We start from the raw sequence: 13,223 nt of genomic DNA, 5'->3' as shown, positions 1-13,223 counted from the left end.
TCCTTGAAAGTTTAAAAGTTGTGACGTTTTGTTGTGTGTAATAAAATAGTTACAGTAATTTTCCCGTGGATAACCTTCCATGTAATGTAACATAACGGTAACGGCAAATGTATTCTCTGTAGCTATTGACGTAACGTAGCTCTAGTCTAACTTGTTTGTCGATTTTAGTGCTTCTTGTATTTTATATTAATATTTTAGTGGAAAATTTCTGTTTTAGTTCAATAAGCTTCCATGATGCAGTGACACCAACACACTAAAAACCAATATAAGGAGAAGCTGTGTCTATTTGTCTATAATAATAATTTCTGGTATTTAAAAACAGTATAAAAGTGTAGGCTACTACTGTATTACGTGTATATATATGTATATTAATCTACGGAATATGCTGGTGAGGGCAGACCTCCCACCTATTCCACCTGCTCATTTCCTCAGCTCGATCCCCTCTGGTAATTATCCTTGTGGCCGGTGTCAACAGTGTAATTTCACCTATAAAACCAATTGTTTTTACCAGTGGTATAAAATATAAAATCAAAAGTGTTATCTCATGTTCCACTGTCAATGTTATTTATATGCTGCATTGTCCATGTGGACTTTCGTATATAGGTAAGTCATTGAGACCACTCAAAACTCGTATCTCTGAACACCACAGCACAATCAGAAATAATGTTACATCTAGCCCGGTGGCTGTCCACTTTACCTCTGCAAAACATTCTGTATCCACCCTCAAATACATTGGGATTGAGGCTCTTAAACTGCCACGCAGAGGGGGTGACATCAACAACTTGCTACTCCAAAGAGAATTATTCTGGATATATACATTGGGCACTATGGCCCCAAAAGGCCTAAATGAGGAATTCGATATGAGACCTTTTCTATAGAGGGTGATGTAATCCTATACTCCAATCTGTTAGGTCCCTACTGTACATGTTCTCTCTCCCCTCTAGGCGTGATCTCTTATTCATAAGTGGTATTTCTGTATTTTTTTTTTTTACTTTTTGCTATTTATTTTAAGTATTAGACTAATAGACTAGGTCCCCATTTCTGCAAATGCAGTATGTTGTGGTTAATGAAGTCGCCTCCAGGGATGTATTTGCATTTGCATTTATATTTGAGTATTTGTTTTGGGCCTCTTCTAAACTCTACTTAACTACTTACTATAAAGCAGAGCCCACAAACTACTCCTTTTTGGGTGGCATGTATAATTATAATTATATTTGTCCTACTTGTCTACACTGTATACTGTTAGAATCTGTACATTTGTGTCTAGAATAACCTATGTTGCTTATGTGTGTACACCTTTATTTTAACTTGACTAATTACTAATTGCTGAACACCTGGTGATCTGTCATGTATATTGATACGGGTATTTAAGACGGCGTCTCTCTGCCACTTCAGAAAGCGTCTTGAGGAAGGGCCAGTGTGGCCCGAAACGTCACGCTGTTTGCATATAAATAATACAAAAAACCTAACGGGAGCTCCTTTTGGTGTGCGGACCATTCTTTTTTCACTACTACTGTATTACTGACTCAATAAATATGGGGGGGAAACAATGTTTATGTTGAAATAAAAAAAGGTTTATGTTCAAATAAATATACCAAGTAGTTATATAAGCTCTCTGGTTGTATTGGTTTGCCACGCATGCCATTTTTATTTATTTTAGTATTTTAATACATTCAAACTAATATGTTTTGTTTAGAGGGAATATTCAAATATGATTTTGGGGCTATTTTGACCGCCCTACATCCCACACTCCAGAATCGCCTGGTACGGGCTCTGCTGGGGAGTGCACTAATGCAGACAGGTGGAGCAGAGGAAAGGGGGGGGGGGAGGGGGTCCTTTAGGTCCTAACTAAAGGATAGTGTCTGTCAGACACTATCAACATGCCAAAAATTTAGAGTTATACCATCCTGGATGTGTTGTAGGCTACTTGCTTCATACAGCATGTAGTCGGGTTCAGGAGCACTGAGGAGGCTGATTTTTTGACAAAATAAATTAAATCTACTTTTTCCCTACCTCCTCCTTTGTTACAGCAGTCTACCACAGTAACATAGCCTAACCAAAACCACCAAGAGCAACCAACACCAAACCATTTCATTGTATTAATGCTTTATTGGCTCACATCTCTTGCGACCTTTATTCCACACATTAAAATGGTAAAATAAGATTAGATTCTCATACAGACAATAATTTAAATAAATACCATAATTAATTATCATCAACAAATGCCATAAGCAGTAGGCTATCATTGAACAAAGGCCTAAAAGGCTACTTGACTTTCTCTGGAGCATTTGACTCCCGACCCCCCCCCCCCCCCCCCCCCCCATCCTTTGCAGGGGAGGCCATGTTTAAATTTGCATCAATAAGTAAACAGTTAACAGCTGATTCTTGTCTTTTGCCACCATCACAGCCATTTGTGAAAACTAATTTTTATTGTACAATCATTTCTGCAAAGTGCTTTGTGACAATATGCCTCACAAATAGGTTGTAATGTATTTGTATAGTCTTTCTTTAATAAAAGAAAAACAAACTTTTTCAGTTGGCACATGATTTGGTCACTCACTCACTCACACACACACACACACACACACACACACACACACACACACAGACGAGGAGGCAAATTGTGACAAGACTGAACACTGATGTCAGGCCCTATGACATCACTGATAGTGACACACACACACACTGATTATGTCATGGTGATCATAATTGGACGCGTGCACACACACACACACACGCACACACACATTGATGATGTCATCAGTTATATCATAATTGGACACACACACACACACACACACACACACACACACACACAATATCCTACATCAACATACTCCTACTGTGGGTAGGCAGCAGTTTTGTTGTGTTCTCACCAGGTTCTCACTGCGCCCCTCCCCCACCTCCGCCCGACCATGGATGTATTAAAATAACTGGATAAGGAACGTGCCACGCCCACCCATGCACGTCGAATGACGTGATTCACGCGCTCCCCTCCCCCCGCGTTTTTTTGTGTGACGTGACGCAAGATGGCGCATCTGCGTGTATACAATTCCTGAAAGGAGGAGCAGTAGCGTACTATTTCCCCAGTTATACCCTTCCAGAAGTTTGATTTACAAACAGAAGTGTGTGCGGATGATATTATCACGATATATAAACTGGAACAGGAGCTCCGTTTAACTCTTGAGGGGAAGAAGAAGCTCCTCTTCAGGTGAATGGTTTAGCTGTGTGTGAAGCTAATGTTAGCTGTATTAGCTGTGAACTCCATGGCTGTGGAGCTAACGTTAGCTGTGGATCTGTTTGAGCTGTGAAGGATACCGTTTGTCAGTAAATGGTTCAGGGGGGAAACGTCCTGTCACTGTGTGGAAATCAAAATGTCTAAAGTCCAGAAGCTGAGAGCTGTGGTGAAGCAGCGCCTAACTGCGGGTCCCGCTGAGCAGCGGGAGTCGAGCCCCAGTCTGTACCAGGAGGACCCAGAGCCCCCAGACATTAAAGAGGAACAGGAGGAACTCTGGATCAGTCAGGAGGGGGAGCAGCTTCAGGAGGACCCAGAGCCCCCAGACATTAAAGAGGAACAGGAGGAACTCTGGATCAGTCAGGAGGGAGAGCAGCTTCAGGAGGACCCAGAGCCCCCAGACATTAAAGAGGAACAGGAGGAACTCTGGATCAGTCAGGAGGGAGAGCAGCTTCAGGAGGACCCAGAGCCCCCAGACATTAAAGAGGAACAGGAGGAACTCTGGATCAGTCAGGAGGGGGAGCAGCTTCAAGGGCTGGAGGAGGCTGATATCACCAAGTTCCCATTCACTGTTGTCACTGTGAAGGGTGAATATGAGGAAGAGAAACCTCAGCTTCATCAAAGCCAAACTGAGGAGAACAGAGAGGCAGAGCCTGTAGCCAGCAGCTCAACTGAACAGATGAAAACAGAAGCTGATGGAGAGGACTGTGGAGTATCAGAACCAGCCAGGAACTTATATCGTATACACTTATATCCAGCTAGTAATCCACAACCAACTAGTGATGACAAGACTTCAGACTCTTCTGAGACTGAAGACAGTGATGATGAAAGGATGTTCCCATTCATTGTTGTCACTTTGAAGAGTGAAGATGAGGAAGAGAAACCTCAGTCCTCACAGCTTCATCAAAGCCAAACTGAGGAGAACAGAGAGGCAGAGCCTCTAGCCAGCTGCTCAACTGAACAGATGAAAACTGAAGCTGATGGAGAGGACTGTGGAGTATCAGAACCAGCCAGGAACTTATATCGTATACACTTATATCCAGCTAGTAATCCACAACCAGCTAGTGATGGCAAGACTTCAGACTCTTCTGAGACTGAAGACAGTGATGATGAAAGGATGCAAACTAGTGAACCTCAGTCAACTTTATACTCACAGAAAAACAGTGAAGTTCTTGGGAAGAAACACTTTAGCTGCTCAGTTTGTGGTAAAAGATGTGCACACTTGAAGAGACACATGATAGTCCACACAGGAGATAAACAATTTATTTGCTCAGTCTGTGGTAAAGGTTTTGGTCACAAAGGAAGCTTGAAGACACACATGATAATCCACACAGGAGATAAACAATTTAATTGCTCAGTCTGTGGTAAAGGTTTTGGTCAGAAAGGAAGCTTGAAGACACACATGATAGTCCACACAGGAGATAAACAATTTAATTGCTCAGTCTGTGGTAAAGGTTTTGGTCGTAAAGGACACTTGAAGAGTCACATGATAGTCCACACAGGAGATAAACAATTTAATTGCTCAGTCTGTGGTAAAGGTTTTGGTCGTAAAGCAGACTTGAAGACACACATGATAAACCACACAGGAGATAAACAATTTAATTGCTCAGTCTGTGGTAAAGGTTTTGGTCAAAAAGGAAACTTGAAGATACACATGATAATCCACACAGGAGATAAACAATTTAATTGCTCAGTCTGTGGTAAAGGTTTTGGTTATAAACACAACTTGAAGTCACACATGGTAGTCCACACAGGAGATAAACAATTTAATTGCTCAGTCTGTGGTAAAGGTTTTGGTCAAAAAGGAAACTTGAAGACACACATGATAAACCACACAGGAGATAAACAATTTAATTGCTCAGTCTGTGGTAGAGGTTTTGCTTGTGAAGTCTACTTGAAGACACACATGATAATCCACACAGGAGATAAACAATTTAATTGCTCAGTCTGTGGTAAAGGTTTTGGTCGTAAAGCAGACTTGAAGACACACATGATAATCCACACAGGAGATAAACAATTTAATTGCTCAGTCTGTGGTAAAGGTTTTGGTCGTAAAGGAGACTTGAAGAGACACATGATAGTCCACACAGGAGATAAACAATCTAATTGCTCAGTCTGTGGTAAAGGTTTTGGTCGTAAAGCAGACTTGAAGACACACATGATAATCCACACAGGAGATAAACAATTTAATTGCTCAGTCTGTGGTAAAGGTTTTGGTCGTAAAGCAGACTTGAAGACACACATGATAATCCACACAGGAGATAAACCATTTATTTGCTCAGTCTGTGGTAAAAGTTTTGCTCAGAAAGTAAACTTGAAGACACACATGGTAGTCCACACAGGAGATAAACAATTTATTTGCTCAGTCTGTGGTAAAGGTTTTGGTCGTAAAGGAGACTTGAAGACACACATGATAGTCCACACAAGAGAGTAAACAATTTAATTGCTCAGTCTGTGGTAAAGGTTTTGGTTGTAAAGGAGACTTGAAGAGAGAAACATTTAACTCAGGGTTCCCACGGCCATGGAAAACCTGGAAAAGTCATGGGATTTCAAAATCTTGTTTTCCAGGCCTGTAAAACTCATGGAATTTTTAAAATCCTTGGAAGTTTATGAAAAGTCATGAAATGTTGTTGTGTGTAATGAAATTGTTACAGTAATCTTCCCGTGGATAACCTTCCATGTATTGTAATGTAACATATAACGGCAAATTGATTCTCTGTAGCTATTGACGTAACTTAGCTCTAACTTGTGTCGATTTTAGTGCTTCTTGTATTTTATATTCATATTTTTATGGAAAATTCCTGTTTTAGTTCAATAGCTTCCATGATGCAGTGACACCAATGCACTAAAAACCAATATAAAGAGCGGCTGTGTCTATTTGTCTATAATAATCATTTCTGGTATTGATTCAGAGTCACTGTCTTACAGTAAATGGAAATTATATTTGGTTGTTAAGACTGACTACAGTCTTTCAACCTGCGTCACCTCTGGGGTCAAGCGGCACCGCTCCTCATACGCCTCATTCAAAACAACTATGTCGAAACCCGTGAATCTATTTAGATATCTTTTTATGAATTATTTTTTAACTTAACATCACTTTTTTTTATTTATAATCTTTTTAGACTTAGTGCCAAACTTTGTTTTTCTACGTATTTTCTCCGAATTGTAACGTACCTTATTAACTGCAGCCATTTCCTCTTTCTCATCGCAAGGAAAGCAGTAGAATGACAGTTGAATCGTTTTTTAGTCTGAATGTGGTTGTACATCACATGGGTTACCAAAAAAAAGAAAAAAATCACAAGGATTTTGTTTATTATCTGAAAACATTAGTTCTGCCTGCAGTCTTCCTACTTGGTGCTTGTCTACAAACTGGAGTGCTGTCATGGTTAGGTGAATGGAAAAAATAATATTAAATATTGCATAAATGCCCTGTACAAAAATAAATATTGTCCCTCCCCCCAAGAAATAAGTTTGATGATCAAATGAAAAGTTAAATATTGCACAGATTCCCTACAAAATTATCACACAATATACTGTAATGTTAAGTTTTGCACAGACAGATGCTCGACATGAACATTGTGCTGCAGATAGCACACTTGTATCTGATGGGAAACATCAAGCATTTTAAGAATCTTTCTATCGTCTATGACAGTCCTATCAAATACACTTTAGGTATGTGAACCAGGGTAGCAAATTAACTTTTTTAAACCAGGGCTATTTTTGCCCCTGTGAAATATATTTCGGAGGCATTTTGCATAATTTCCAGGGCAATTTTATCAAATGCTGGGAAATACCTTAGTTGCACCTATGTAGCATGACAGACCAATCAATGCTCTTATCCCAGCATACTTTATTTCTAAAAGTTCATAAACAATCACAGTTAAAGATTTCCATTTCCTATCTTAACAACACTGTTGATTGTCCGGCATGTTATTAACGTACTTGGCAAAAACATGAGTGAACTAGCTGGCCAGCTAGCTTGTCACTGAGCTAAATAATGCTATAGGAGGAATGGTCATTTTCGAGTCACGCTTTTTGCAAATACAGAATAATGTTAAAAATACAGAAAGTATTAAACTCTTTATTTCATGGGGGCATTTAAAAGCCCCCGTCACCCCAATTTCAAGCGCAATTCTAAAGTTTTTAGGGGCATTTTGTGGTGTTTTGTGAAAGGTGTGTGTGTGTGTGTGTGTGTGTGTGTGTGTGTGTGTGTGTGTGTGTGTGTGTGTGTGTGTGTGTGTGTGTGTGTGTGTGTGTGTGTGTGTGTTTCTTCTTTATGATTCACACACATGAATATGGCTGTCTACTGTAACCTACTTTATGGACAATTTAATTCACTTTAATATGAATGCTTTCATTTGAGATAATTAAACAAAGCACATGTTTTAGCTGCACGTTTTATTGCTTTCAATCCCATAGTTACATAAAGGTCTGATTGTTTTTATAAGTATAAGTCCTGGGCAGGTTTGAACATAGAAACCAGATTACAGTCAGGATTTCAACCCAACAGGATTAACTCTAGATTTAAGCACCTTATTTAGTTCCAAGCAATGAAAATCAGCCATAAGCTCGTCTGTGTAGTGTGTATATAAAGGCTGCTTCAGACACAAGACCCAACCTGGGGGATAACCACAGAAGTTCATCACTCTCGCTACTTGGACTCAAACACACACAGGTAAGACATTGGAATTCTTACGAATTAAAACCCAATGCATAGCTAGTAGTTCAGAACTTTCCTTCAATAAGAACCAAGGTGATTGGGCGCTTGTATTCTAGCTACAGTACTTTGGGTTGAATCAATGGCTCCCTCTGTATCTGCTGTCAGAATTGTCTTCATATAAAGCCGTTGGTATAATGACTTCTAGATGGGTGCAATATTGTTTGTTATCCAGTACAGCATTTGAAGTATTGATGCACGCTGAAGTACTGTATTTCAAAGTGGCATATTTAAGCAATAATTAATTGGTGCATCTAACTTGCAGAATATTGTTTAGATCGGTTGATATCTTCTGTGCATGTTGTATAACAATATACAAGAGCTAATGGCTTCTGAGACTGTCTCAGCCTGGGACACAGACATGCACAATTTGAATGAACTGAAATCGGTATACTCCTCATATACAGTTATTTACAGTAGTTTAAAATATATATATATATATATATATATATATATATATATATATATATATATATATATATATACAGTGTTGGGGGTAACTCATTACAAAAGTAACATATTACATGTAATATATTACTTTTAGCAGTAACTCAGTAATATAACATATTACTTATAGGATTTCAGTAATATTATACCAGTTACTTTGTCAAGTAACTCAAGTTACAAATTTAGTTACATTTGATTAAATCAAAGCACATATTTAAAAAAGATACAATCATTTCCTGTGTGTTTTTATGCAAATAACTACTATAGATGATAATAACAAAGGAAGAGAATAACATTTAGAATTTTGGATTGTTTACAAGGCGGTTGAAATTATGTTTCGGGATGTTCCGGGGCAGCAATCTTATTCTGCTGCTGCTGTTGTTTTGGTGAAAGTAATGCAAAAGTAGTGTAATAAGTAACGAGTTACTCTACACAGACAGTAATATTGTAAAGTAACTTATTACTTTCAAATTAAAGTAACTAGTAATATGTAGTATATTACATTTTGAAAGTAACTTGCCCAACACTGTACATATATATCTATACATATTGCTCTGTGTGTTCACCATAGAATGGGATCCTCTAAGCTGGCCCTGCTGGTGGTCCTGCTGTCCTGCGTGGGGCGCGGACTGTCTGCTTCCTGTGTTGTTGACAGCTTGACAGTCAAACAGGACTTTGACCCCAAGAGGGTGAGGGCACCTCTATCTATCTATCTATCTATCACACGCACGCACGCACGCACGCACACACGCACACACACACACACACACACACACACACACACACACGCACACACACACGTACACGCACACATGGCACTCCATGCATATTGAAGAAAGTTGAAACAGGTTCTGACCTTGTTGCACATCACAGTATGCAGGGAAGTGGTATGCCCTGCAGAAGAAGGACCCAGAGGGCCTCTTCCTGCAGGACAACATCTCAGCCGAGTACACCATCGATGATGACGGCACCATGAGCGCCTCCTCCAAGGGACGTGTCACTCTCTTTGGGTAGGTCCGAGGTGCATCTGGTGATCTTTTTTTTTAACTTTAATTAAATTGTGTGATAGACAAGTTCCCTGCCATATTTCCCCCAATATGTGCTATTTGTTAAAGGAACACTCCACCCATTTTCAACCAGCTTTGTATCATTAGAACATCAGTAGTATATCAGAAAACTGTAAACGGTTTTGAAGTCTGTCATTTAATTTGACAGTTATTGAGTGTTAAAGTGTGTGACATCACTGGTAAACACTAACTCAAATTAATAACTCATTAACTCAAATCAACTCTCAATAACTGTCAAACTATTCATCATTCTTCTAGTTTGACAGTTATTGAGAGTTGATTTGAGTTAATGAGTTATTCATTTGAGTTAGTGTTTACCAGTGATGTCACACACTTTAACACTCAATAACTGTCAAATTAAATGACAGACTTCAAAACCGTTTACAGTTTTCTGATATACTACTGATGTTCTAATGATACAAAGCTGGTTGAAAATGGGCGGAGTGTTCCTTTAATACTTTAACAAGAGTGGTGATAGACAAGTTCCCTGCCATATTTCCCCCAATATTTGTTAACATTGTATGATCTGTTTTTAACAAAAGCAATACCAACTGCCTTCATCACTCCTCAAATCAGCCCATGGTTAGGGCAAAGGGTCAGTTTGGGTATGAAGAGCTCCTCGGCTCTTTAAGATCAGGATCGGTTGAGGACTGTCCAGATGTTCGTTCACCTGCGGGCAGAGGAGTCAAGGAAGATGGTCACTTTCTGCTTGGGCTCTGCATAAAGATCTGGGATAGCTCCCAGCATCATCTCCAGAAGCACATTCTGAACAGCATTAACTACAAGCTGGCTTTTCCCTGGCTTATGGAGGCTTAGGCACTAATGCTGGTTGCAGAGGAGGGGTTTTACACCGGAATGCTGGCTAGGCAATTACTGCCCATTCTGAAAACAACCACAACAACAACCACCACAACAACAACCACAACAACAACAACAACAACCCATTCAATCAGATGTTTTTGCTTTACGTTTGACATCATGCGTCATCGTTTTTCAGCTTCTGGGTTGTGTGCGCTGACATGGCTGCCCAGTACACCGTCCCCGACCCCGCTACTCCCGGCAAGATGTTCATGAACTACCAGGGCCTGGCCAGCTACCTGTCCAGTGGAGGTCCGTTTCGGGACACACACACACACACACACACACACACACACACACACACACACAGAAATGAACACACATGCACAGTGACTTTGTACAGATATATAAACTCTCCATCACCTCTCCGTTTCCTTTGTGTCCCAGGCGACAACTACTGGGTGATTGACACCGACTACGACCACTACGCCATCACCTACGCTTGCCGCACGCTGAAGGACGACGGGAGCTGCGACGACGGCTACGCCCTGGTCTTCTCCAGGAACCCCCGCGGCCTGCCCCCCGCCATCCAGCGCGCCGTGCGCCAGAAGCAGGAGGAGATGTGCATGGGCGGACAGTTCCAGCCTGTCCTGCAGTCTGGAGCCTGCTGAAGATCAGGAGAGACAGAGAGAGAGAGAGAGAGAGAGAGAGAGAGAGACAGAGAGAGAGAGAGAGAGAGAGAGAGAGAGAGAGAGAGACAGAGAGAGAGAGAGAGAGAGAGAGAGAGGCCTGCTGGCCTGCAGTGGAGGTGGCTTTGAGAGCAGGAGGGTATGTGTGAGAGAGTGAGCATGTGGAGAATGGAAGAGACGGAGAGCGAATGTGAAAGAGAGACAGACACAGAACGATGAGAAAGATAAACCAAGAAGAAGTTGGATCGAGGTCTTCCTCGACCCTTTCATTGTTTGTCTCAGGAGAATGTGGTCGCTGCTCTGTTGTTTCGCGTGAACGTGGAAAATAAACGAACAAATCCTTTTCTAAACAAATCTCAATGGAGTTTTGTCCCTTTTTTTGTACTGTGCAAAACTTGCAACAAAAATGATTATTGATTGGTGTTGAAATGCTTCGAGAGAGAGAGAGAGAGAAAGATGGGATATTATTACAAAACCAAAGCTCTATGAAACACACACACACATACGCACACACACACACACACACACGCACACATGCACACACATACACACACACACACTAGTCCGGGCTTGACCGCACGTTGCACTCTGGCCACGTAAGTGGCTGTGATCCCTCTTGGTGCTGCTAAGCTCCAGACGAAGACGCAGCCAAACCCAACACAATGCACAACACTCAGCACTAAATAGGCTTTACTGGTGGTCTGATGTTTGGAGACCTTCAGTCTTCTTACCCTAACCCCACTGTTAGGGCCACTTACTTAGCATGGCCCTGGGGTCAACTCGGGGTTTCTACAGCTCTGGGCTTGTTCGGACATAGCAGTAAGACGCCATGCAGGCCTCTGTGTCTCCATGTAGCTGCACACACTCGCCTGTTAAAGCAGTTGGAGTTGGCTTTGCGAAGCTTAGAACAAAATACTATTGTAATGTGTAGTGATGCTCAAATAGTCCACTCTGTGTTTCTGCTCATTTTTGTTTTTAAATGTGCCATTACCGTATATAGCAAAGACGCGCAGGCCTGTAGGCCTATGTCTCCATGTAGTGCACATATAAACACAAAGTTGTTAACTCAATGCGGTTCAAGATACAATGCTACAGCATGCGCTGGGACGCGTCATCAGTGATGTTACCATGGGGTCGTAAGGTGTTTCGGGGTCTATCGAACATCATACACCCTCGCCCAGTAGACCCAGCCGAGGCCGATTAAGACCCCGACCCGCGTCCCGGAAGCAGCCGCTCACGGATCAGCCTTCCTACTCTGTCTGCAGCGTTGCCCGCGGAAGGGTTGATCATGGCCAATCCGCTGCAATAGAGCTAGTGCTACACCGCAGTATAGGATTACTTACTTACAATATAGTTGTAAGTAAGATATTTGATTAAAAAAAAAAAAATCCAACTACAGATTTAGCTACTAACTATATCAGCAAACCTTATGTAGCTTTAGCTCATCGCTCCCTGCCAACGTGAGTTCCTGTTGCCAAATCTCGTGAGAGTGTGTTGCTGAGACAGAGACAGGTCTTGAACTATTTTAATTTTCTCCTGATCTGTCTTTCTGAAAAATGCCATTTTAGTGTCAGAGTGTTCAGAAGATAGCCTATGTGGCTTTGGAAAATGGGCTGAATATTTAGCTTGATGACGACTATGAAATAATCTGTCATAATCTGAGATCACGTTCACTCCTCCCATTGACTCCAATAGACTCAGACCTGCCCGAAAGTCTCCTAAGTGGGCGTGTCCGTGGAAAACCATGAGCAAAACCCACGTGACAAAATGACAGGAAGTGAGTTGAAGTTGGGGTGTCTTGCTTGAAATCCTATCGTCTTTGACTATATCAAGCAATTTAAGTTGTATCAAAAGCACATGAGATGGACAGTGAGACTCAGAGTGAAGCTGAGAGAGAGAAAGACAGAGTGTGTGTGTTTCTATTGTTGGTGTCTATAATCCAGTTGATGTTACGCAACAAGCTAGAGTAAAATGTCCCAAAGCTGATCACGGTGCGTTACTGTGTATCAACACAATACAGCTGATCACGGTGCGTTACTGTGTATCAACACAATACAGCTGATCACGGTGCGTTACTGTGTATCAACACAATACAGCTGATCACGGTGCGTTACTGTGTATCAACACAATACAGCTGATCACGGTGCGTTACTGTGTATCAACACAATACAGCTGATCACGGTGCGTTACTGTGTATCAACACAATACAGCTGATCACGGTGCGTTACTGTGTATCAACACAATACAGTTGATCACGGTGCGTTACTGTG

General features: G+C 41.3%; 1 protein-coding gene across 1 annotated transcript; it reads left to right on the top strand.

Annotated features, from left to right (window-relative positions):
- Nucleotides 1–8,971: 8,971 nt before the first annotated feature.
- LOC310771614 (purpurin-like) lies at nt 8,972–10,935 on the top strand (the record flags this gene model as incomplete). The annotated part of the gene is made up of 4 exons (XM_083664190.1): nt 8,972–9,088; nt 9,273–9,409; nt 10,464–10,576; nt 10,712–10,935. 4 exons carry the CDS (start codon nt 8,972–8,974, stop codon nt 10,933–10,935), a joined length of 591 nt encoding a protein of 196 aa, XP_083520316.1.
- Nucleotides 10,936–13,223: the final 2,288 nt, after the last annotated feature.

Source organism: Poromitra crassiceps (assembly GCF_964638095.1).
Source record: "Poromitra crassiceps genome assembly, contig: HAP1_SCAFFOLD_873, whole genome shotgun sequence".
Lineage (NCBI taxonomy): Eukaryota > Metazoa > Chordata > Actinopteri > Beryciformes > Melamphaidae > Poromitra > Poromitra crassiceps.
Note: the sequence above shows the minus strand (reverse complement) of the source record. Positions and strands in the feature narration are given on the sequence as shown.